Consider the following 27,710-nt stretch of genomic DNA (forward strand, 5'->3'; position numbering starts at 1 on the left):
ATCCAGCATTGTGAACTGAACAGCTACTAGATACTTGGATCTTCTCTTGCTAGACAACTATTGTTGGATTATTGAACCACAGCTTGAAAGTTAGTCTAATAAATCCCTTTGATATAGGTATAGGTACAAATATATATACACATATGTATGTACATATGTACATATGTATGTATATGGGGATTTATTTTTATATATGAATAATATGAATATATACATATATATATATTCTATAAGTTATGTTTCTCTAGAGAACCCTGATAATACATGCGGTCTGTAATTCACCCTCAAAACTTTATTATAAGAGACATCAGGTTCACATTCACAGGTGCTTCAGACTAGAGACCTTCTGTCTGCACTTGGCTCCTGGTTTCTTTTGCAGGCATACAATGTAGCTGCAAAGACTAGCATCTACATTTTAAATTTTTACCACCTCTCCAAAAATAAACAAACAAACAAACAAACAAACCAAAACTAAATCCAAAACCACCCTGACTATTTACCTGGTGTCATTCCAAATTCCAACATAGAAACCTTTCTATAAGCTAGTCTAGCTAAGTATAAAGGTTTCTTAAACCCCAAATTTCCCCACAATTCAATGTACATATAAGATGACTAATATTTTAAGCTCTTCTCTCCATTACTAATAATGTAGGTAGAAAGAAATTAATGCTTCAGATATTGGAGAGAGATGGAGAGAAAAAATGAAGTAGATATCAATAGTATGTGGGGATCCAATGTACAATTTCATGTAAGACTCGATATGATTTGCATCAGTGAAAAGTTGATGAGTGAAAATTGTCATTCAAACTGGCTTCAAATGCTCAGGGTTCTTATAGAGAGTTTACCACTTTACAAGCCACTGACTTAGCAACCAAGGACACCACAGGACAGAACTTAAATAATTATCTGTACAGCTCCCAGTAATTGCTTTGCTCCTGCAGATATATTTTTTTTGTCTTTCCTTTTCCATTCTATGTGTTTCTATCTCCATATCTCATTTCCCAAGCTTCGTTTTGTAGGTCTTCCTTTCTATCTGGCATTTACCTTGCCTGGCCTAATGTGAACCATTTCAGAGTTAAGGACACTGATGGTCCAAAAAATTGAGAAGATGTTAACAGAACAATGTATATTTATAAAAATATATAAATGTAAAAAAACTCCAATATTTATTTATGTTAGCAGAAAGCCTTTGAATTGACAATTTAACTAAGCTTTTTTTTTTTTTTTTTCCGAGACAGGGTTTCTCTGTGTAGTCCTGGCCGTCCTGGAACTCACTCTGTAGACCAGGCTGGCCTCGAACTCAGAAATCCGCCTGCCTCTGCCTCCCTGCTGGGATTAAAGGCGTGCACCACCACCACCCGGCTTAACTAAGCTTTTATGATACGTTATTTCCATGAATAGAGAAAAGATATCTATGAAAATTAAACATGGCTTACTTTTGGGACTCTGCTGTAGCACACACTATAAAGTAAGTCTGAAATAAATAAACAAATGTATATACACATTATTTTAACAGTTAGAAATTTTAGAAATGCAGGGCTAATCACAGTATTTCAGAAGCACAAGAATGTCTAGAGACATTCTGCACATTCTCTCGAGTTTTTAACATAGCACAAAAGCCATTGAGGCTATACACACTCTGTTTGGAGGCCCCCCAGTGTCAGAGAGCTCACTTATACACAGTAGCTCAATCTCCCAGAGGTTTTATTTGAAGAAACTTCTGGTCTTAACCAGCAGCAATCCTACCTCCCCACAGTGCCCACCCATAGCTCCTCCCTCTGAGTTTTGGAACAATGCAACAGGTTCACCCACTCTTTCAGCACGACAGATTTGGGAGAATCTGAATATGTATCTCCCACGAACACAGAATTCCATACTCATCCCCTGAATAATAATAATAATGGCAATCAAGGTATAGGGAGTATACTATGGTTACCTCACTTAAGGTCTGCAGAGTTCTGTTGAGCTCTGAGCGCCTGTGAATAGAATGAGAGAAATAGACATGAAGGAGACAATTAGTGATGTGAAATTCAAAACAAGGTAGCTTTTTAAGCAATTAGATCAGGAATGTGGCATGTACTGCTTACAGTGTTCACTATGAAGAGACATGGGGCAAAATAAGAGATTGCTCTGTGGGGAAAATCAATTATTTATAAGACAAGGAAAACTAACCAGATGGGAGATGGATCAGTTCTACCTAAGAGCAAGATATAAATTATGGTTGAGCAATCCTGTTATTCATTAGGCTACTGCAAACCCCAAGGCAACTTCTTCTGGCAGACAGCCAAAGGAAGAGCTGGCCCCAGGGCAAAGATTTCTGAGAATGGTAAGCCACTCATCCTGGGCTTCTGACTAATACCTCATCTGCCTTCAATGGACACAGCTTTCTCTCTCGCTAGGATTCCAGCCCTGTCTCCCTTTCATTCAATATCCCCGTGGGAATTTCTCTCATTCCTCCATTTCTGCTTCTACAATATTTCCATTTCTTCAATTTGGCAGACCATTGAAGTTCAGATGAAAGAATTCCAGCTAAAGAAGTAACTCTTCTCAAGAGAGGTGACTCTGCCCTCCAGGAGATGTGTGACTGGAACCATTTCTGATTGTCACACTGAGAAGGCTGCTGCTGACATCTGATGGGGTGAGGCTAGGGATGTGGCTAAATATCCTACAACATAAAGAACAAGTTCCCATGATAGAGAACTATCGGTCCCCAGAGGGCAACAATGCTGGGGTTGAGAATGCCCTGCTCTGAGGAATGGGCAACAGTTCTAGGTGACTATAAGCAAGATCTGGAAAAGAATGCAAAACAGTAGTCAACTAGCTTCCCAAGCTCACATCTGCCAAACGGTGCTCAGAGGACACCTTCTTTCTGTTGGTTTCCATGGTCCTAGCCACTCCTTCTGCTCTATATTTATATCCTTAGATAGTCCTTTGGTAACTGATTCATGCCATATTCCTCTCAGCAATAGTAGAGAACCTATGTTCTAACTGGGTACATTAATAATGCATCTCATTATCTTTGAATGATCTTGCAAGCTGACATGTAGTGAACCAAAATTTTCCTTTCTGATCTTTGATTTTTATTTTTATTCTTTTTTCTGGGGATGGGGTCTTTCTATGTAGTGCTAGCTGTTTCAGAACTTGCTACATAGACAAGGCTAGCCTTAAAATCAAGAGATTACCAGCCTCTGCCTTCCAAGTGCTGGGATTAAAGGCATGTGCTACAATGTACATTGTTCCCTCTCTGACTTTTAAATCACCGATGTTTCATAATAATATAAACAAATGATATATGGTAAGGTATGTCCCGTCCTTTGACACTGTGACACAATGTTTTCATCTGCAAAGTTCATATTAAAAACCCATGCAAAAAAAACCCACATAATAATGTTTTAAAGCTATTTACGATTTTTGTGTTGGGCCTCTTTTATATCTCTCCTCATCTGCATGTAGCTTGCTGGCCATAGATTGAACACTCTTTCAAGAAGTCTGGACTTGAGTTTGTCTGACAATAATACTGATTAATGAATTGTATTAAAATTCAAGCTTCCAGTCTGGGCCTGAGCACTGAGCAGATCCCAGGCGGCAACTCTGCCACCAATCTTATAGAACCCAGAGGAAGCAGGCCTCCCAGGAGCTCCAGCAGTATCTTAGGTAAGCAGTCAGCAACACCTGCCCCAAACAGGGAGTAACTGGGACCCACTAGGACCCAGGAAGTCACTCCTGGCCTGGAGTATTGGTTCCTTCCTGTCTGCGCCTAGGCACTGAGCAGATTTTGGGCCCCAGCTCTAACCCCAGTAAGTAACACCCACCCCCACACAGTTCTGATACAATCAAGATAATAGGAAAGACAGGCTCCAGTCAGAGAAAGGGCAGGTAGCACTAAGGAGATCCAGATGGCGAAAGGCAAGCACAAGAACATAAGCATCAGCAACCCAAGGTACAGGGAATCATTAGGACCTAGTTCTCCCACACAAGAAAGTCCTGAATTCCCCATATCATTAGGAAAGCAAGATTCAGATTTAAAATCACTTCTAATGATGATGTTAGAGGACTTTAAGAAAAACATATATAACACTCTCAAAGAATTTGAGAAGAAAACAGGTAAACAGGTAGAAGACCTTAAAGAGGAAGCACAAAAATCCCTTAAAGAATTACAAGACAACACAACCAAACAGGTGAAGGAATTGAACAAAACCACCCAGGACATAAAAATGGAAGTAGAAACAATCAAGAAATCACTAAGGGAGACTAGCCTCCAGATAGAAAACCTAGGAAAGAAATCAGGAGTCATAGATGCAAGCATCACCAACAGAATACAAGAGATAGAAGAGAGAATCTCAGGTACAGAAGATACCATAGAAAATATTGACACAACTGTCAAAGAAAACACAAAATGCAGAAAGTTCTTAACACAAAACATCCAGGAAATCCAGGGCAAACCTAAGGATTATAGGTATAGATGAGAGTGAAGATTCCCAACTTAAAGGGCCAATAAATATCTTCAATAAAATCATAGAAGAAAACTTCCCTAACCTAAAGAACAAGATGCCCATAAACACACAAGAAGCCTATAGAATGCCAAATAGACTAGACCAGAAAAGAAATACCTCCCATCATATAATAATGAAAACACCAAGTGCACAAAACAAAGAAAGAATATTAAATGCAGTAAGGGAAAAAGGCCAAGTAACATATAAAGGCAGACCAATCAGAATTACACCAGACTTCTCACCAGCTACCATAAAAGCTAGAAGATGCTGGACAGATGTCATACAGACCCTAAGAGAACACAAATGCCAGCCCAGGCTACTATACACAGCATAACTCTCAATTACCATAGATGGAGAAACCAAGTTATTCCACGACAAAACCAAATGTACACAATATCTTTCCACAAACCCAGCATTACAAAGGATAATAGCGGGAAAGCTCCAATACAAGGAGGGAAATTATACCCTAGAAAGAGCAAGAAAGTAATCCTCTTTCAACAAATCCAAAAGAAGATAGACACACAAAGATGATTCCACCTCTAATAACAAAAATAACAGGAGACAACAGTCACTGTTCTTTAATATCTCTTAACATCAATGGACTCAATTCCCCAATTAAAAGACATAGGCTAATGGACTGGATACATAAACGGGACCCAGCATTTTGCTGCATACAGGAAACCCACCTCAGTGACAATGACAGACTCTACCTTAGAATAAAAGACTGGAAAACAATTTTTCAAGCAAATGGTCCTAAGCAACAAGCTGGAGTAGCCATTCTAAAATCTCCAGCCCAAGAACACAAATGGAGGGACCGATGGCTCAAAACAGACTTTTAGAATATTTCATAGGTAGTTAAGGGTGGCCTTGTCAGGCATCAATGGAAGTGAACAGCCTTGGTGCCTGAAAGTTTGGATTCTCTAGTGTTGGGGAGTTTTGAGAGTAGGGAGGCAGAAATGGGAGGATGGTGGGAGCACACCCTCATAGCAACTCCCAGAATTATATGGATTAGACATGACAGAGGCAGGCCGCCAGAAAACTAGATTCCAGAATTCAAACAAAAAATTATCTTGATACTAAAATTTGTTTTGAGAATTGTATATTGCAGAATACACAGCCTTGGTGTATCTACTCATCAAGCAAGCTGAGCAGACCTGCTCGAACCTCTGATGTCCTGAAATTCCAGCTGGATGCAGTGAAGACTCAGTATCAGAGGCTTATCAATTTACTCTCCCCCCTCTGCCCCTCTTCTAATATCTCAATGCCCATAATCAGCTTGAAGAAGTTAATGAAGAGTCGGCACCCCTACTCCCAGGGCTTGGGGACTGAGGTGGTTAATATTGGGCTGTCTTTCTAGGGAAAAGTAGTGGTTTTGTTGAAACAGGGAGTATTAGCTAGGATTTATTGCATAGCCATAACCTATTGGTAGAAATATGTATGATTGTTATTAAGATGAAGTTATAATTTCTTAAATGGTACAAAATTTACTTTGATTTCACATTTAAGGTTTTCATTGGTACAAGCTTCTTATTGATATAAAAGTGAGATGAATATTGTTACCCTCATAGACATTGTGCCTATATAACACATTTAGGAATAAAAGGCTTAGACCCAGTCCTTCTTTAACATTTTTTAACTGATTTGAGATGGTTAGCCTGTGAGTTAAGGGCCTATAGCAAATTCATGGCTTTGAGTTTATTGTTAGGGTGTTTTCTGTATTTTATTTAGAAATAGCTGAGAGGAGTTAACAGACAACAGCCCAGATAGCCTTACATGGATAGTTGGTTTTCAAAACGTCAGAAATCCACAGAATTGATGTTACAAACATTTCTGTATTAATGTTCATTTTGATTAGAGACCTGTCTGCTCCTGACAGCTTCCTGTCTTGGATTCTAGGAAGAAATTGAGCATCTTTGGAGTTATTCCAGTTGTGGTGAGACAGCCACTAGGCAAGAATTGCCTCTTTTTATCTACAGACAAATTACTGTCCAGAAAAGGACACTCTTGAGGAAGAGTCGACTGATTATATCTGCCAAGACAGAGTAATCAGCCCCTAATAATTCTGCATCACTAGGTCTGTCAGATGATCCTGGGCCAGAAGGCTGAAGATCAGATGCTCCAATGTTTTGTAGTATAGGGACTGTCCAGGTGTTCAGTGGTCTCTATAAATTGGCTGAGTTTTAGAAGCTATGCTTTGTGCTTCCCATAATTTCAGTTAACTCAGTCATTCTGGATTTCTGACAGGGTTGAAGACTTATAGTCTCATAGCCAATTCCAGCTATTTACTTTGAGAGAAAAGATCTGAGAGGATGGTTTTCAGCTGACATTCATTCTAAAGCCAAGAAAAAAGCCAGGTTCAGAACTAAGTCTTTTAGTTAGGAGAGATGACAGAGGTTCTGGTTACTCAACAAAATGATGGACTGGATATTAGGTCTATCCTGTACCTTACTGATACAAATTGATATAGGTATGCTCTAATTATATTTTGAGAGAAAAGTTTTATTTTAACAGGAAGGGTGATATGTAGGAGGAGCTAATGTGGAAGGAGTATGAAGAGGAAGAGGAGGAATAAGGAGAGGAGGAGGAGAAGGAGAGGAGGATCTAGGTGAAGAGAGAGAGAGAGAGAGAGAGAGAGAGAGAGAGAGAGAGAGAGAAACATGGAGGCAGATGTTCAAGTGTCTCCACCAGTTAAAGATAGTTGATATATCTAGGTTGGGTATTGGGTTACACTTCTGATTGATATTGAGCATTACCAAACTTATAAAGCCTTTGATTAACATTTTAAAAGTTGTATAAAAGCAAAAAGGCGAAGTGGGCATGGGATAGGGGTTTTCTAGGGCAGGAAAATGGGGAAAGGGGATGGCATCTGAAATGTAAATAAAATATCCAATAGCTGGGCGGTGGTGGCGCACGCCTTTAATCCCAGCACTTGGGAGGCAGAGGCAGGCAGATTTCTGAGTTCGAGGCCAGCCTGGTCTACAGAGTGAGTGCCAGGACAGCCAGGGCTACACAGAGAAACCTTGTCTTGAAAAACCAAAATAATAATAATAATAATAATAATAATAATAATAATAATAATAATATATCCAATAGAAAAAAATTTTAAAAATTCAAATACCAGCTCAGATGAAGCTGTTGTTTAATTTCAGAGCACCAGAGGGAATATTCTCAAGAGACTCTAAGTTGAGGACAGATAACCATGGATAGTTTGCAAAGTAGGCAAGCACTAATTCACTCTGTATCTTTGTCTCTGTGTTGTCTCTATTCTTAGTCTCCAAAAGCAAAATTAGCTCATTGTGTATCTTTTCACATTGTATATATGAAAATTTAAAGCAAACGCCAAATTACTTACTTCAGTTCACTTAGAGACAGGACTTCAGCGAGGGTGCCATTAGCTATATCTTGATTCTGTTGGAGGTCAGAACTCATTAAGAAAACTGTAAAAGATCATGTTTAAACACATTCCCTGACAAAAATTTTCATTTTTAGTCATCCAAAGAATTATGTCCTAAAGAGTGAATCATAACTCCATAAACTACAGATGTCCAAATTGTGGCTACACAGATGATGTGGTATCCAAGAGTGAATAGATATTGGATGAGCCAATTTGGATTTATTTTTAAAGTGTCAGAGTCAGTCACTTCTGTATTTCTTCCATTCAAGGGTTCCCCCAAAACAATGCTACTAAAATTCTCCTCATGGCAGATTTCAGAGTTAAGGTAAATCTATGTAAAAAGAGAAGTTTGACAGCACTCAGATCATAGCCTGACATGTAGTAGGCATTTAGGAGATAGTCAGTGAGTGAAGAATCACATTTGGTCTAGATCCTCTAGGTTTCAGGAAGGTGTATATCAGTATATTTGAACTCCCCAAGTGTGGAACACAACCATGTCTGGGAGATCCTTCCTTCCTCCCTCCCTCCCTCCCTCCCTCCCTCCCTCCCTCCCTCCCTCCCTCCCCTCCCTCCCTCCCTCCCTCCCTCCCTCTCTCTCTTTCTTTCTTTCTTTCTTTCTTTCTTTCTTTCTTTCTTTCTTTCTTTCTTTTCGAGACAGGGTTTCTCTGTATAGCCCTGGCTGTCCTGGAACTCACTCTGTAGACCAGGCTGGCCTCGAACTCAGAAATCCGCCTGCCTCTGCCTCCCAAGTGCTGGGATTAAAGGAATGCACCACCACTGCCCTGCTGGAAGGTTCTTATTAAACTCAATACACATATTTTTTGTTGTTAGGAATTTCTAAAGTAATTTGATACTTTTAACTGGTAATAGAACTGCACAATATTACCATTCTTATTCAGCAGAAACTCAGTAAAATCTAAAATAGGACTATTAGAATAATAACATGAATACTATGAATTCAAGCCCTTAAGTACACAGCTAGAAAGTCAAGGAGACATATTTTATTTAAATTTGCTCATAAATCAAATAAACCAAGTATCACAAATAATCTGAATCTTTGATAAATCTTTAGATACATTAAAATGTATTTTGAAAGACTACAGTTAAAGAAAATCTTGAAAGCCTACCTGGGTAACATTGTGGTCATCAGCATGTTGAAACACTATCTCGCCTCTAAAAAACACTAAAAATAAAATTTCAGAAAGAAATTTTAGATTTGTGTTCTTATAGTTTGAGGGCTAATATAACACATTACAAGGTTATTAAATTATTTTATAAACAGTTTAATCATATTCTTTGTTTTGAGTCCTGCTCCTCTATCAATGGCTACTCATTGCTTGTCAATAGAATTTTCAGAAGATAGGAACTACAACTTTGATGTAGGAATTCAGTAAGAGAGAATGCCACATGCTGCCCAAGATGTTTTCATTTCTTACAGCTGAAACTTTTTCACTTAGGATAATTGGGGACTATGGTTGCAATGTGACCTTTCAAATAACATCTTTTAGAGTTGAAGTTAACAGTGGCATAGGAAAAAGAGAGAGAGAGAGAGAGAGAGAGAGAGAGAGAGAGAGAGAGAGAGAGAGAGAATAGAGAGAAAGGAGGAGAGGAGAGGGAGGAGAGGGAGATGGGGGAGGGGGAGAGGGGGAGGGGAGGGGGAGAGGGGAGAAGAGGGGAGAGGGGAGAAGGGAGAGGGGACAGGGGAGAGGGGAGAAGAGGGGAGAGAGGAGAAGGGAGAGGGGACGTGGGGAGGGGAGAAGAGGGGAGAGGGGAGAAGGGAGAGGGGACGTGGGGAGGAGAGGGGACAGGGGAGGAGAGGGGACAGGGAAGAGGAGGGGGAGAGGGGGAGGGGACAGGGGAGGGGGAGGGGGAGAGGAGAGAGAGAGAGAGAGAGAGAGAGAGAGAGAGAGAGAGAGAGGTGTTCCTTAGCAGCTAAGCAGCCTTATGGAAGTCAATTCTTCATCAGTTTTTAAATTTGTTTTTTGAGAATTTCATATACTAGTATTTCATTTACATAATTTACATCCTCCTCCTCCTAAATCTGTACTGATCTTAAATTCATGGCCTCTTATTCTTTAATTGTTACTGTTACACACACACACACACACACACACACACACACACACACACATGAATTAAGAAATATAGTCTGCTGAATTTATTTAATAAAAGTTTATATTGACACAGAAATTTCAAATAATATAATTCATAATTGTTAAAAAACAAAGACACTTTAAATCTGTATAAAATTATACACTTTAAATAAATATCAAGGAGGCTGGAGAGATGGCTCAGCGGATAGCAGCACTAGGCTGTTCTTTCAGAGGTCCTGAATTCAATTCCCAGCAACCACATGGTAGCTCACAGCCATCTGTAATGGGATCTGATACCCTCTTCTGGTGTGCATGAAGATGCACATATATATAATATTTTAAAAATCAAACTTTTGAAAGCTTGTTTAGATTCTCCTTGCCCTCCCCCGTGTGTGTATGTGTGTGTGTGTGTGTGTGTGTGTGTATGTGTAAGTGTGACAATTTGTCTCCCTCACATTCTTGTTGAGAGCGTTATGAATTTTATAAGTGTGCAAGGAACACAAAAGTTCTGGTTGCATGGAACAATGAAAAAGCTATCAACTTTTGACTCTCAACCTAATTCTTCCTAGCCAGAAAGCTCTCAGCTTATTCATAGGTCTTTAATGGACGCAGACTGGAAACCTGAAAGAGGCAGAGGTTTCTAGTTTTTGGCAGGATACCGTGGGATTTCTGGTGCCAGAAAAGTAGGTTCCCTGATGAGGTTGTTTTCACCAGTCACTACAACAAATGGTCAATTCACTCACTTAATTGGAGAAAACATTACTCTAACCAGCTTTCTGGCATCTGTTACTCAAGATGACCATTTAAAAACACATTTTGATTTTCAGTTATCAAATATGATTTAGACACAAAACAGAACTAGACATTAGTCCTGGTCCAAAACATAGGTGATGCCGACAAATGATAGTATAAGGATAGTAGTAAAGAGAAGAGTAAGAGAGGGTAGAGGGAAAGAGGAAGAAAAATAAGAGAAAGTTATGCAGATATGTGAAAATAAAATGTATACGACTTTTTTGTGGTGGTAGGGACTGAACCAAGAGACTGGTACAGATTAGGCAAATGCAGCACCATTGAGTCACACCCTTAGCCCACTAAAAAAAACCCAAGCTAACAGTTCCCTCTTATAGTGTTCCTGGAACATATCAGCAGAAAACACACATGAGCAAGTCTCATACTCACACAGTAGGAAGTATTTGTAAAATATTATTTTTTTAGATTTGATTTTTAATTATATGGATATGCATATAGGGTGTGCACTTGAATATAGTACCTCCAGAAACCAGAAGAGGGTGTAGGATTCCCCTGGTACTGGAGTTATAAGTAGTTGTGAGTTGTCCCATAGTTGCTAGGAAGCAAACTTGAGTCTGCTGCAAGAGCAATATGTTCTCTTAAACTCTGAGACATCTCTCCATCCCTGAAGTATTTAAATAGGAAATTTTCTTGTTTTTTAATCTACCCAATTGTATTTTTACTTGAAATGTTACCTATATTCGTCAGATGAAGTGTAACACTATAAATAGGAACAAAACATAAAAGGTAAAATTTTTTTCTAATGATTATTACTGGAATTGATAGCAAGACTTTATGTAATAAAATACACTGTTGTTTTCCTCTTCCATCTAACCATGATCTCCAATCCAGTTCTGACCTGCCACAGCGTAATTTTCTGTTTTTCACATTTGCTTTCATTGGTCTTAATAAGGAAGATAGCCCAGAGAGCCAAATCAATGGGAGAAAAGAGTTTGTTTCATGCCTCTGGCCCATGGCAGGAGGAAAAACTATTCTTAGTTCAAAAATAGCATGTTCTCAAGAGATTTCCATCTCAATTTTAAAAACACTGTGGACAGTGTTAGAGATGGTAAAACATTACAGAGAGTAATGGAATCAGCATTTAATTAAACTAGGTATATATGAAATATTCTAAAAGTCTGTTTTGTTTTACTTTTAGCAAAGGACAATACTTAGGTTTTGAGTCATAATACATAAAGTCTTGTGAAAAAGCTTGAGGGATTTACTTATAAGAAGTCACTTCCAAAAATCAATAATAATTTTATTATAAACTTTATTCATGCATTAATCTAAGGCTACTAGAATTAGCATGGATTTAAAACTCTAGTAAAAATCCATGTTGTGGATGCTTGTCTATCTTCTTTCACTAGAAAATGGAAAGGTAATTTCATCCAGGTCTAAAATTTGCTTTTGTTTTTATTAGGGACTTTGTAGTAGTCTGGTATGAAAAGCAGACAGATAAGAAAGGCATGTACAGCCACAACAGGAGAATAACAAACCAATTCTTTCTGTGGAACAAATTTAAACTTATCTGGTAATGTGTAGTTGTATAGTGCTCTCTAGAACTAACCTGAGTCACTGCAAATAGATGACAAATTGCAGATATTTCTCTGGGATTTGACTCCTGAAAGAAAAGAAACCCAGCTGGTTAAGCATGATGATAACTGTGCATATATATATATATATATATATATATATATATATATATATATATATATGTGTGTGTGTGTGTGTGTGTGTGTGTGTGTGTGTGTGTGTGTGTGTTTAATATATATAACATACATGTATATTATATACATAAATACTGCACCACCAAGAAAATTTGCAAGTGAAGGCATTAAATGTAAACCAAAAATATTAAAAATCTAAACAGAATTGGCTGGATAAATTACACAAAGAATAAAGTAATAAGTTTTTACTTAGATGAGCAGCTATGGGATGTGACTCTAAGATTCATTGCCATATCGCTGTCTGAACATCAATTCTTCTCTGATATTTCTTTGTCCCCTTTCTAATTAATCCTTCTCCTGTCAGATATAAATAGAGAACAATGGAAATGAATCATGTATGGAGAATTTAAGTGGGCTAGTCCTGAATCATAGATCATCCTTTCCTTCCAAGGTAGGAAAATCCTAGAAGACTCTAACGTTGGTCTAAGCTCACATAGTGTACTCAACAAATACACATTCAAAATAATAGTAATGTCACGATTTCACTCCATGAACAAATGTTACAAAATTCAAGTATATTTGCTGAGTACTCACTATAATTTCTGGGTCTTGAGAAGTCCCACATACAGACCCTATCCTTAAAGAGCTTACACTCTGGTGGGTAATGCCAGTCAGGAAATAAAAGGGTTGTGTGATGGTGCTTACTCGCAAAGAAATAAAAAGTTTCAGTGATGGACGGGACATGAGGGGATACAAACACATAAAGGAGGAAGAGATGAGTGGGAGACTAAATGATCCCTGTTAAACAAAACAAAACAAATTTGCTGCAGCTCAACCCGAGAAACACTTTCTCCTTTGTTAAAGAAGTGCATCTTTTTTTATTTGAGAAAAGCTCAAAGTTTCATTCAGTAATTGTATCTTTTTGTTGACATGTAAAGAAATCCATAGAAAATAGAAGGGTGGGAAAGGCTGATGAGGTACTACATAAACTAATGAAGGAAAAAGATCATTCAAAAGATTATTATATTAAGCAATATTTAGAGTCTTTGATATGTCATCTTTGTCAGAATTATATATGAAATGTCCAAAATTCAAGCTTATGTCCACTGGACACTATGAGTTGTTCCTGTGAGAAATTAGTTTGGATGCAAAAGAAAATTATAATTTGACTTGGTGCATATGATCTGGTTTCTGTCAGAATGATTTATTGGTGTATGAGTGTCATGTGTCAGCTAAATTTAGATTCTGTGAATAAACTGAATTTCACACTATGTAAAATATCATGCATCTATAATATGTATAGATAATAGGTAGTGATGCTTACAATAGCCTTTAAACCACTGGTCTCTTGCCTGCTAAGCTTGCTACTCTCTAAATTTCACCTGCACTTTCACTTCCAGGGAAGAGAATCTTTTGCTGCTCTTTCACAATGAGAATTTTCTTTCCCATTTCTAGGACTATTATCTCTAATTCCCACCCCTCCCTGAGTACATGACCACAGACAATTCTTTAAATCCTGAGAACAACTTGAGCTGAGAGTGGTCAGATACTATTTTAGGTTTTGTGAGTTAGGTGATTTCTGCTGGAATGATTCAATTTTATGAAGCAGAAACTTATCCACAGAAAATAAATTAAACAAATAGGCAGGGCAATGTTTCAACAAATTCTATTTACAGAAACAGGCAGCAAACCAGACTTTCCTATTGAAATCAATGAAAAACCCTTGTGGTTGGCCAGAGCTTGTGCTGGGCACTTAAAAGTACATCACCTCTTCATTTAAAAAGAGGTTTAATCCTTTAGTTCCTTTGTTAGTTACATTCTTACTCATTACTCCCAGCCTTGTGTCCTCCATGTGTCTTAATCATGTTAGAAATATCTTTGGATATGAGGGTGTAGATTTGGTGATAGGGTGTACACTTCACATGTGACAGGGTCTGTGTTCAATTCTCAGCACCTAAACAAACAAACAAACAAACAAACTGGTAGAATTCTCCTGCAGGCATGCTCATGTCAGTTAACTGTTTACTCTGTCTCCCTTTAGACTAAAAAATTCTTAAAGGCAGGCACTAGCTGATTACTATTGCACAGACCAAAACACCTAGTACAATTTCAGGTAGCTGATAAATTTATATCTATTCATTAAGAACAGATTCTTATTTTTAAAAGTAGGAAAAAAGACAAAGAAATCATAAATACCAGCCATTTCTTTAGGTTTACTTTAGTTATAAAAAGAAAGTCTTGATATTGATAATAAGTCATACCTGATGCATTGAAGGTTTTTACTATAGTGATTTTAGATTTTTCTGCAAAGAAGCAATTTAAATATTAGAGCAGAATTTGTTGCTTAAAAAAAAAACAATTTGCCATGAGAATTGTTTTTTAGTGAAGTGCTAAGAAAAGCACACTGTTGAGATCTTGAAGACACCATTGGTCATCTTAGCAGCAGAAAGAATGGGACTCTCATTCACAGAACATGTAGCATTGGCCCAGGGTGGGTCTGAGAATTGGAGTCACATGTTTACCCAGTTAGATCACACCCATTACACATCCCTCTGCTTGTGTAATTCTACTTCAGTTTCCAGGCACTACTGCTAGACCCATAAATATGAATTTACAATGCAGGTGGGTAGAACTAAGTTATTAACAGTGCCTTCAGATGACAGGTTATAAAGAACATGTGATTCAGAAGGAAAGCCAGTGTGAATCAGGGCATACTGAATCAAAAATATTGCTACTATAACTTCTAATCAAGAATCCTGCTTTCTTCTTTAAGGTTAATAGGCTACTATCCTCATTGTGCTGGGAGATAAAATAGTTCTGAGAGAAGTCAAGACCAGCCAACAACTGTTGCATAACAATCTCACAGTAGAACCACAATTACTTAAGTTAGAGATTCACAGGCAAGTATTAATGTGCTCTGAAAAGGCAAGCCTTAGGATTATCTTTCCAAAGAAGTTTGGAGACAAAGTCCCTGGCTCATCTCCCAGATGATGGAGAGTCTGGTTTAGAAAGCCTTGTGTAAGGAGGATTGCCAATTATAAGAGGCAGCATTCAGGGTACAAATTTGCAGCGAAATTCTGTCTTTTTAGAGCAGATAGGCAAATTTGAAGAAAGGACTAAGCTGAAATTGTACAATTTCAGAAACCATTGTATATATGTTACTGATGAGCTCACTTGGCTGTGTGACTCATGGACAATGTTTAGTGGCAATTTTAGAGGTGGATACAATTTTGTGCTCTTATTAATAATCCTTTATACATTATTTTGTTTGCCTTGCTATTTTTCTCTCCATAGCAAGTGGAACACAACTGTAAAACGAACTTGTATTTTTTTTTTTGCTAAATATTTAAAAAAATTCAACTTCACTAATAATCAAAAACTAAATAAGCTACTGAAAAAAAGAACAAGATTTAATAATATATAATGTAGCAAAGATACAGTGAGCAACAATTCCATTCTCACCCACTGCTGGCAAAATTGTGGGGTACAATTTTTTTAGAAGGTAATTAGGCAATAGTTCTCAAGGGCCTTAAAGTATTCATACTGCTGACCCATTATGTTCAATCCTTGGAACATGTCCTAGAGAAATCAGGGGTGAATGCAAAGATGGTGCCATCAGGAACTTCATTGCAATGACTATTAAAAAAAACAACTTTAATATTTAACATATGGCACATGATGGGATATCAAGTCATTAATAGCAAGAAACAATGGGGAATACTTACAATTTAATATTAAATTAAAAGAGAAACATAAAATCTGTATAAATTATGACTATCTTGCATATGTGTATATGTATATATGTATGTGTATATGTGATCACAAATGAAATTGTACCAAATTACTAATAATAGTTTTAGTAAAGTGACACTGAAGATTAAATTTTCTTCTTTATTTTCTTATTTATTTTCGTATATTCTCTATTTTATGAACTAATCTGTATTGCTATAATATTCAAGCATAACAAATGTTATCTTTAAGTTGAGTGCTATGGCCATAATAAGAAGTTTAGGAGAGTAGTGACGACAGAATGACAGCTCAATGACAGAGTCAAAGAGCAGCAAAGGTTGAACACTTATGGAAATAAACAAGGGAACAACAGAAATGTGTTACTTTGCTAATCCATTAGACCATACCTATGAAAAACTCAGGAAACTACAGAAGGCAAGCTATAACATTCAGAAATAATTTGAAATTACCTGTTTTGTTTAAAGTCGACAACACTTCTGAAGCAGCATCTGAAATTAATAACAGTGTAATGACTGGTTTGGTTACGAAATGTAACTCTTCCAAGATTCCTTAAACACTTCAATTTCCCCTAAATGTAGAGTTTAGAGTTTTGCAAAAACTAACTGGCACTAGCCAATGTACCATCCCATTCTCTATTATTAGGCCCCAAGATGAACTTAAGAACACATTCATACTATCAGAATGTGATTTTCTGATTACCTATTATGTGTGAAACATATAACACCAATATTTATTAGACATAACATTTATGTTATTTAATATTTTGTCTCATTGAAGAAAAGGGATGGAAAGATTGTACAAGTCAGATATTGAGGAAGACAGGAGTGAACCAGTATCTTCTGACATGACAGGACTCCTGTACTCAGGAACTCACACCAGCTGTGGTTGCCTTCACAAGATCGGCCCAGTTAACATTCTAGCATGAAGTGAGAAAGGGTTCATGAGCTCCTCCTACCCCTAGGCAAGGAGCTATGGACAACTGATGCTTCTTGGGGAGAGAGAGTCAACATTCTCTAAGGGCTGGCCATCCTTCAGCAGATAGCTCCGCCCTCAAGAGTGTATTGGTAGTACAAATTGAAGTTGGTGGGTTATTAATTTTGTTTTTAAAAAAAGGACACAAAGTTGGGGGTGGGTAGGGAGGTAAAGGGGGACCTGGAGGTAGTTAGCAAGATGAGTGGAGGGTGACTCTGAACAAAAACAGTGTATGAGATTCTCCCAAAATTCATAAAAATGGCCAGGCAGTGGTGGTGCACACCTTCAATCCCAGCACTCGGGAGGCAGAGGCTGGTGGATCTCTGTGAGTTTGAGGCCAGCCTGGTCTACAGAGTGAGGTCCAGGACAGCCAACAACAACAACAATAATGTTAAAAAAGAAAAAAGTTAAATGTCCTTTTCTTTCTATGCTAATGATAAATCCTTCATGAATATGAACTTTACAACAGGAATAACAACTTTAATAGGTCTGGAGATGCGTTATCAGCGTTCACACCAGTGATGGCACATTTTTAAGTCAAATGATGCTAGTTTAAGTTTAAAGTTCTTAAGCATTATCAATTTAGGAAATTTTTGTTTCAATTCTATTTGATATAAAATCTCATACAAATTGATCCTACTAGTATTTCATGAAATGAAAGAATTCTAGAATCTATTATTAGAGATGAAAGTTTAGGAAAAATGGAATAATGCAGACATAGTGCATTACATAGCTCATGCCTGTAATCTTAACACCTGGGAGGACAAGGCTAAGCAATTATGAGACCTCATCTCAAAAAACAAACAAGCAAACCAACATCTAAATAAACACAACACATTGTCATGCTTAAAACACACCCACATATATCCCAGAAATACACGACAGATATATAAAAAAAAAAATCACTGCTGCCATAGTTAAATGGAAGATAATCTTTTTCAATGTACAAAGTAATTACACACAAAAATGACAACTGGTGGCTCTTCCCATTAGACCATTTATGAATTTAATCAGTTTCAATCAGTATAAGATACATCTATGATTATTTAACTCCTCAACCACCACCCACATGGCAGAATTTTATTTTAACCAAGAGAGTCTGAGAAGTGATGGGGTTTGATTGAAATAAGATAGAAAACTGGTTCCCCTCAGAGGGGAGAGAACAGAATGTGCTGCCCCACCTACCTCCCTGGGATATCATGAAGTTCTTTGTCCTTTTCTCTAGCATGAACAGGAGCCAGGGTTTTCCCCCCCCCCCATTTCACACTATTTAAAACCTGATAAAAAATCACCCATAAAGAGACTGTCTTTGGACACCCTGTACCTCTAAATTCATGCTGGATCATATTGAAGTCACTAGACGTGCTTCCCCACGGTTAAATAATCTGTCATGTCAAGTTTGCTGGTAAGGTGTTAGAGAACAGTGAAATGGAGTCCTTTAAAGTGTGATTGATGTTTCCAGTATTTTCTGAAATATTTACAGTGGTAGAGGGATTTTTTTTTCTTCTTTTTCTATGATCACAGAAACTGTATCAATTAACCAGAATGGTTACTCCCACATGTTTTGAGTTTTGGAGTATCGGACTATTCGGAATCACTCAGTGTATCCAGATATAATTTAGAGATAGAAATCTTCATTGCCGTGACTCATTATACTTCTATTTGTATGAGGGGTTATGAATTTTCACTTGCTTCAGAAATATTCTTACCATTGAGGCTTGTGGTTTCTACCTCTTTTTTTTTTCCCAAGAAGAAGAAGACAAAGGTATAATTAAAAGAGAAACTTAACAAATTAGACTACATCTAGGCTTAAATATTTTCAGAATCTTGCCTGGTGTACCATTGGAGTAGGGGACAAGACTGACAGATGATTCAGCTGCAGAGGGAGAAAAAAAAAGTGAATAATTTGGAACAATTATATTTCTTTAGAGCCAAGGTCTCAACATATAGTTCTGGCTTGAAACTGTTATTTATAAAATTTTAAGAAGTCATAACTCTTGTAATACAATTATAAAAAGTAGGAAAAGTGCTATGAGACTTGTAATCATAAAGTCCATTGTGCCTGTATAATACCATGGCAATAAGTTAGGAACCACATTGGAATAAAGATAAACGATAGCTTCACTATTTTCCCAGCCAAGAAAGTTTTAGAAAACATTTAAAATCACTCATTGAACTGTAGTCATGGATATATTGACACATTGACTCCATTCTGTTATTACAGTGCCTGCCAACTGCCAATTCTTCCCATGGTAAATTTAGAAAAAAATATTCATTCTTCATATAATGTACTCATATAATATCCATATGATATATTAGATATAAATTTAGAGTATATAATATAAATTTATATATATGGTATAATGATATATATGATATATTTATATATACATATATCTTATACAATTCAATATGACATACCTTTCAATATTATAGTACCTAACCCGTTTCTTGGTAGCTCATTTTAAAATATAGCTGCTATTAAGACAGTCAATCAAGTTATAGATTTCTTGTAGAATGACTCCACTTATCCTAGGAAGTCAATCTACTGCACACATTTCACATGCTTAAATATTTAAGAGATTTAGTGGTTTGATTTCTACCTAAACACACGAGGAATCGCAAACACTTCACAACAAAAATCTTAGCATCTGAGAATACAGAGCTTGAGTTTTCGGCTGGTATGGACAAACTCTGAGTGTGCCAAAACCCTTGTCTGGCCTTTTTCAGACTGCTCATGGGTTGGCTAAGCATACACACACTCTGTCTGTTCCACATTATTACTTTCTTATTTTGTCATTTACTATATTTATTCTTTTAAACAATTGCCAAGATCTTTCTTGAGGAATGAGACTGGTCCTAAGCAATTTAAGTCGAAGTGTGCTTGTGGGGTGAGGAAAAATAGTTGGCCACAGCCAGATTTTAATGAATGACTATTAATTCTTTTGGATGTTGATGAATGGTGACACAATTCAAAGAAAAGGTCTGTGGGCATAGCTGTCTGCCTCCCTTGACACTACACTGGGCCCTACCCTCAGGGTACCCAGAAGCCAGGTTATGACTAGAACTCCAAAAACACTACTCTCCATTCTTTAAAAACAGGGTTTTTGCAGACTTTACTATGATTAATTTTGGCAAAAGGCATTCTGTTAGAGCAGTGGTTCTCAACTTTCCTAATGCAGTGATCCTTTAACACAGTTCCTCATGTTGGGGTCACCCAGCCATAAAATTATTTCATTCTTACTTCATAACTGTAATTTTGCTACTGTTATGCATCATATGGTAATCTATTTCTCCGATGGTCATAGGCAATTCCTATGAAAGGGTCATTATATCCCTAAAGGGTCACAACCCACAGGTTTAGAAACACTGTACTAGAAGAAAAATATACCAGAATGCTGAACCCTAGAAGCTCAACAGCTAGGGGGCAAACAGACATAGACAAAGGAAGTTGTGCTCCAATGGCTTGAGGTTCAGGGGTTGAATCTTCACCTATCTCATGCCATGACAGTCATTTATTTATCCCATAGCAAGCACAAGTAGTCTCTTATTTTATCTTCAAATATCCCATGACACAGATACTACTGTTGTCAGTTTACAGAGGAAGAAACTGAGGCACAGAAAAGTTACAGAACTTGCTTCAAATCTGAGCTAGTAGTGGAGGTGGGAGGGTTGTTGCTTAATTCAAATCCCCGAGAGACAGATTGGCTCCAGAGAATGTGTTAATGTGATTAAGATTTCCTCCACTGAGCCTGTTTCCACATCTATAGCATGAACATAAGGATTCCTATTCTGCAAGACTGAGAGGAATGAGATGTCTGAAGACTTGCAGGCACAATAGTACACGCATAAGAGATGGCTGCTGGTTTTGTTTGTTGGATTTAAATCATTGAATGGCAGAGGAAGTTCATTTTCACAATTCTAAGGATGGCATACCAACTGACTCACAACCCTTCTAGGATATGTGGTACATCAAAAAGAAGACAGGCTGGACTCAAAGAAGTCATGTGCTGCCTTTGTGTGATGTAGGGCAAGTGTAGGAAGCCGGGGTCAGTGGTTTCCATTGCAAAATGGCGCTGGCCTCATGTTTTCCCAGCAGTAAACAATTAACTGTGCAGATGCAAAGGCAGAGAGCCCGCCAAAGTCACTGCCAATCCCGAGGCATAATATTGGGTGGTGAGCGAACAGCCAATCAGAAGTGAATACGTCACTCTAGGGTGTATTTTAAGCTAGGCCCCTTCCGTGTCTCAGCCCTTCCGCTTCTTCAGCGTCCTTCCGCGTTTTCCACGTGTGTGTTACAGAGTAAAGTCCTCGTTTTGCAGTAACTACCCGAATACTGTCTCTCGTGTTTCTCTTCCGGGCGTGGGGCGACACGGGAGGCGCGCGTTATAGGCAAGAAGCTGTGAGATCTGACACAAGTTTTTCAGAAGCCTTAGGCTTTATTCTCTCACCATAAGATACTAGGATGCTAGTGTCCAGATGCTAGTCTCACATTAGGGTACTGTTCTCAGTTCCTATGGGTTCTAGTTCTAAAGTTCTCTTCAGTTTATTTGCCTTCTCATTGTCATGAGAACTAAGCTTTTAGAAGCATCTATGAAGATACTCTGTAAGTGAAGGTACTGAAGGTGTGTATTTAAGGGAACAGCTCACTTTGTAAATACATTAAATCTTGGCATGTTTAAGTTCTTGAAGCTGTTTAGACTTGTGTTCTAGAAAGAATATCAAACATAGCTGAAGCACTTTAGCAGCTACCCAAAGACGTGCACATTCTAGTCCCTAGAGCTTTGCCAGGTAGTATGGAAGGATGAATATGACTTCTGCTATTGGTTTTGTAGGTGTATGTTTGTGACAATTAACCAAGCTTCTTAGAAGAAAACAGTTTTGCCTTATCTGACCCTATGGCATACTACACAGAGAACTTCAGAGTAACACTTCCATGCGATTCCCCAAAATCATAAAATAACTCTTACCAGATGGTGATAACAAACTGGAATTACCAGCGTTTTCTGTCAAGGAAAAAGGTGATTTAGCATTAGTTTGGTTTGTTCACATATTTGTAGGCCATTAACATTTTTTTTTAAATGGCAATCAATGTAAATTGAGCTGCAAGTGGCTACCAAAAGAGGGCAGCATTCGATTTCATTGCTGTTTTCCATACCCTGATTAGTGTTTCCTTTCAGTTCTCTAAAAGGACAGCCTCCTACTAAAGTAAGCCTTCCCGTTTCTAACTCGTGTGTGTGTGTGTGTGTGTGTGTGTGTGTGTAGAATATCACATGATCAGGTGTCATCTTCTATCTCATTCTAGTTTACCTTTTTTGTTTTGTTTTGTATTGTTTTGACACAGGGTCCTCCACTGAGTCTGAAACTCATTGTTTGGGCTAGGCTGACTAGCCAGTGAGCTCCTGGGATCTACTTGTCTCTGCTCCCCAACACTGGGCTTAGAGGCACATGCAATCCTGTGGGATTTTTCTGTGGGTTCTGGGGATCTGAACTCAGGTCCTCTTGCTTTCAGAGCAAGCACTCTTAACCACTGAGCCATTTCCTCAGGTCCTCAATTTTTAACTAGTAATGGTGCTCTATATGTGGTGTTGTATAAATGTGCAAAGTACACTTCAAACTTAGGAGATAGGGAAGGCTTTAAGCTGTTGATTAATGTTCATTAACTATGTAGAAAAAATGTGCACATCTGCACAAATTATATTTCATTAACTTTTCTTTTTTTAATACAAACATTTGGCCTATAATGCCACCTCTTTCTTCTTAGTAGAACTAGATCAGCCACCTTTGGGCAAATAAATTACAAGAACTATTGAGTTATTTGGGGAAAATGCTCAGATCCCTTAAAAGAAAAACCCTTCATTTTTTTTCCTGTTCAGGAAAATAATACATGTTTGGGGCTGCAGAAATGGCTCAGTGGTTAACAGCACTGGCTGTTCTATAGGACCCAGATTCAGTTCCCAGCACTTATATAAAACTCCAGCATGGTCACAAGTGCCTGTAACCTCAGTCTTGTTGCAGAGCAGAGACAGGTAGATAAATCCTGGAAGCTCACTTCTCTGCCAGCCTAGCCAAAACAGTGAGCCTATGGAGTCAAGAAAAGAGTGTCAAATTCCCTGAAACTAGAGTTACAGATGGTTATGAACAAACATGTGTCTTCTAGGAATTAAACCCAGGTCTTTTGGAAGAGCAGCCATCTCTCCAGCCCATAACATAGACATTTAAAATGTGCTATTCTTTTCTTTTTTTCTTTTGGTATAGTTTTCCCTTTAGATATTACCTTACTTTTTCTAGGTCTCAAACTCTCAATATTGATGCTCCATACCACCCTTCATGGTCGAACCTAGCCAACTCCTCACATATCTCACATGCCTTTTGCCTTCTAAAAACTAGGCTGGGGGTTCTTTGAGGGTTTGCCCCATTCACTTCTCACTCAGACAAACGACAGGCTTGTCACTCCCAATGAGTCACATATTTGGACTCCATGTCACTCTTAGGAGATAAGATATTTTCATTGTTATAAGGATTCATAAGCAAATAAAAGAAAAAATTGGTTTGTTTTTTTTCTCTCAGATTTCTCTTTGGAAACTTACAAAACAAATCTTAAATTAGTACTAATTTGTTATACTCTTGATTTAAACCCATAAACAAAATTATTGAAATACATCTGTAAAATTTACTTAGTATGACACTCTGACTAATTTTTTGAGGCTTTTTTGTTGTTGTTTTTTAAAGTCCATATATTCCAATTATGGAGAGAATATTTTTATAATGGAAAGAAGCCAAATAGAGCCTGAAGAATAGGAACCTCAAGAAAATAGCCCCATGGATGGAGACCCCTTCCCTGTCTTACCTCCTTAGCACTTTTTCCCAGCATTATAGCCACAACCTCCCAAACTCTAGTGTCAAATGATCTAGCATGATGTCAGTGATGCCATATGATTGTGCCACTGTCATTGCCTCTTCAACTCAATGTATCCAAGAACTCAGTCTTCATCACCCCATATCATTTTGACATTTGACCTTGAACTGAATAGGACTGATACTAACAATGGCTAAGAAATTCAAATTGAAATTTGAATTCTCATGTTAATGCTCTAACAAATTATCAGTAGTGGCTTACAATACAAATTTGTTATCCTAGACTTCTATAGGTCAGAAATCCCCTACAGAGCTTGCCAGATGAATGTCAAGTTCATGACAAGCTACAGTCCTATCTGGAAGCTCTAGAGGAGAATCCAGTTTCTGCTTATTTGAGTTCTTGGCAAACATTGTGGTTCCTTGTGGTTGTAGGACTGAGGTTCTCATTTTCTTACTGGCTGTAGACTGAGGGCCATTCTAAGTCTTAGAGTCATGTTTCTTGGCTCTTGGCTCATTTGTCTGTCTTCAAAGCCAGTGATGACAGGAGAAAGTAGGCAAACTCTCATCTTCCATCATTGTGTCACTTAAAAACTCACAGGATTTGACTGGGTTTATCTAGGCAATCTATGATAATCTCCACATCTCATGGTCTTCAATGCTAATTACATCTGCAATGTCATTTCCACAATGTAAATTTGAAGCCTATCTTTTAAAACTGGAAGTTTTAGAAGATGACACTTTTATGTCAACTCTCTGGCCCTCTAAAGTATTCCTTGGCTACAGAAGCTGATGGAGATGGCTGGTTCCTCTTTATATCTTAAAACATTTATTGGCTACATCATGCACTTAGCATTTGGACATATTCATGAATATTTTTTTACTGTGTCTGAGGTTGGAAAAATTATAAACAATGAAAGTTGATTTGATTCAGGCTTAGTGATTAAGAGCATTTGTTGCTCTTGCAAAAGATCTGGGTTTAATTTCTAACCCCCATGTACTGGATGTTCACAAACAATGGTAACTCCAGTTCTAGGGAACTTAATAGTATTGTGCCTATCATCTGTGGACACCAAGTATACTCGTGGTCAAATACATCTATACAAACAAAACATTCACACATAAAATAAAATGAATAAGTATTTTTAACATTTTTATTTGATTCACAGTTCTGGGGTCTGGGAAGTACAAAATCAAAAGATTACATCTGATGAGGGTCCTCCTGCTGTGTCATACATAGAAAAAAGGCAAGTGGGCTCACAAGACAGAGTGATAACTCCTGTGAGAATGATATTGATACATTCAAGAGGGTGGGACCCTCATGACTTAATCAGTTTTCAAATGCCCCACCACTCAATAATATCACAAAGGCAAGTAAATGTCAGCGTGAGGGTTTTTTCCAGGGGAGGGCAGATTCTAACCATTGCATAGGATATCTTTTATTTTCCCAATTAGATACTAACAAGCTTGCTGTTTTATCCATTATCCTCCAGGCCAGTGTCATGGATCTTAGAACTATTCAAAGAAATCTTTGTTTTGACTAACAAAATCATTAAGAAATCTTTATCATAATAGAGTACTTGTCTTCCATGTTCAAGGTCCTGGGTTTGATTCTTAGCATCAAAACACTTACATGCAAACATACATACATGCATGCATACATACATACATACATACATACATACCTGCAAAATAAATTTCTATCAGTCAGGAATCAAGTTATGAACTTATAACAGGTATCTCAAGAGGAGAAAATTAACTCAGAGAAACAGTGGAAAGGTAGATGTCTAAAATAATCTTCTAGGATTGGAGGAAGAGCCATGAAGCAGAAACTGAAACCATGTAGAGATGGGGGTTCTCCAGTGACAAGAGAATCCTGGAGGAGGCACAGCCACTATCAGAGATATGGGAAAGTGAATCAGAGAAGAAAATGTATACACACATCCATGCATGTACATACACACACCACACCACACACACACACACACACACACACACACACACATACACACTAAACACATACACCACACACACTGGTTCCTTTCCTTTTATACTCCAGTTTTTGTTACATTAATACACATGAGCTAAACCTAGCTGGAAGACAGTTGCAAAGGATCAGAGCGAGAGGATGGAGAATGAATCTGAGAATGGGGGAAAGTGATCTAGGCAGAATCTGTAAAGACTTGAAAATACTTCTTGGATAACTACTACTCTGAATGAGATGTGTACAGTAGTAGTTATGTCTAGCGATCACAACAAAGAGATCATGTAACGGATCTTACAAGTGTGTGCTGAACTGTCTATCCAAATTCATGCCCAAAGTCGGTGTTAAAAGCCCACAATTATGAGCCCTAACTGCCTAGAATGGTAACCTCAATAAAACACCACAATTCATTATTCCTCTTTGCTAAATGTCCCCTCTCTGCTCCCTGACACTACTTTATAAATAAATCTGAACCCAAATCATGAGAGGCCATATCTGGGTGCTGCTGAAGTGCTCACTGGGGTAGGGGTTATGTTTTTGAATGTGAGTTGGCTGTCTTAAAGCTGTGACAATGCCAATGACTCTTCCAACACACCAAGCCTTAAGTTGGGTGGGAACAAGACTTTCTCTTCCAGAAGTGACTATAAAAACTACAGCTAGGCCCCCTTGAGTGAGTACTTTTTACCCAGTTGAAACTCCTCCAGATTCAATTACTATTCCACAGAGAGATGGTTAAAAAACAAGCCACCACACTTAGGAACTATTATATGGCAACCCTAAACAAAACAATATTTTGTTATTATATCAACTTTTCAGAACTTGAGACAACAAACTTGTTTACTCGAACCATGGCCATCTCACATCCCACTGCTCAATAAGGACTCTTATGTAACATATTTATTAAAAAGATTAATAATGACATAGCCAAAGAAAACTTTAGCTCTTAGCTGAGGGAGAAAACAGCCATTCTAGGTGGGATTTCACCATAATAGGAAGAAGGTGAAATGTAGTTTTGATCCTCCAGAGCCCAACTCTTGCTCTTCCTCCAGCTTCACATATAACTAGCCCACCGGCTTCATCCTTTATCCTCTAGAACTGAGCAGACGTGAGACATCAGCCATTCTAATGCTCCCACACACTGGCAAGTAATGTGGGCCTCATATGGTTATTATGAGAGAGCTGCTGGGCCTACAATTGTTCATTTTCCCCTGGATCCTTCAGATGTGCAACTCCTGTGATGAACAGTCTAATTTCTGTGGGACATCCACACTACCAAGACAAAAGACAACACAGACCAACATGAAATTTGTTGGGTTCTCATGTCCTATAATTCATACCCCTTGGCTTCCAGTTGGTTTTGTTCTCCCGTCATACATTCATTCTCCCTTCCCAACTGCTTGCTCTATTAAATGTACCAGCTGTAAGGAGAGAAGCATCATAAAGTTTCAACCCCCTGGCCCATAGTTTAACTCAGTCAAATCCCTATAGCAAACTCCTTGGGGAAGGGAGCGTGCAAGAGAGAGTGTGAGAGAGGGAGACTGTCTGCCTTAGCTGTCCTATGTGATTTAACACTGGCTTACATAGTTTGAAACAGAAAATTTCTATGACAATTGGATTAAATTGTCTATAATTTTGCTGTTCAAGATGGCAGCCACTATCTTCATGTGACAAGTTAAATTTAAATTAATTAGGCAAGTAGTTCTTTGGTTG

General features: G+C 37.9%; 1 protein-coding gene across 8 annotated transcripts in view; it reads right to left on the reverse strand.

The window, feature by feature from the left end:
* The window catches only part of Adgrg2 (adhesion G protein-coupled receptor G2), a 113,451-nt gene that overhangs the window by 26,670 nt on the left and 59,071 nt on the right, over window positions 1–27,710 (reverse strand). For 3 of the 8 annotated variants that reach the window (XM_076918195.1, XM_076918190.1, XM_076918191.1), the window contains 10 exons: window positions 22,132–22,167; window positions 19,002–19,037; window positions 18,871–18,894; window positions 16,639–16,677; window positions 14,701–14,742; window positions 12,340–12,393; window positions 9,015–9,070; window positions 7,846–7,901; window positions 1,937–1,976; window positions 1,437–1,474 (listed from right to left, as the gene is read on the reverse strand). In XM_076918195.1, the coding sequence (XP_076774310.1) occupies window positions 1,437–1,474; window positions 1,937–1,976; window positions 7,846–7,901; window positions 9,015–9,070; window positions 12,340–12,393; window positions 14,701–14,742; window positions 16,639–16,677; window positions 18,871–18,894; window positions 19,002–19,037; window positions 22,132–22,167 (421 nt within the window). The remainder of the gene's footprint in view (window positions 1–1,436; window positions 1,475–1,936; window positions 1,977–7,845; window positions 7,902–9,014; window positions 9,071–12,339; window positions 12,394–14,700; window positions 14,743–16,638; window positions 16,678–18,870; window positions 18,895–19,001; window positions 19,038–22,131; window positions 22,168–27,710) is intronic. The other 5 variants (XM_076918192.1, XM_076918193.1, XM_034485306.2 and 2 more) reach the window with 5 other exon arrangements.

The sequence above is a fragment of the Arvicanthis niloticus genome, chromosome X (assembly GCF_011762505.2).
Source record: "Arvicanthis niloticus isolate mArvNil1 chromosome X, mArvNil1.pat.X, whole genome shotgun sequence".
Lineage (NCBI taxonomy): Eukaryota > Metazoa > Chordata > Mammalia > Rodentia > Muridae > Arvicanthis > Arvicanthis niloticus.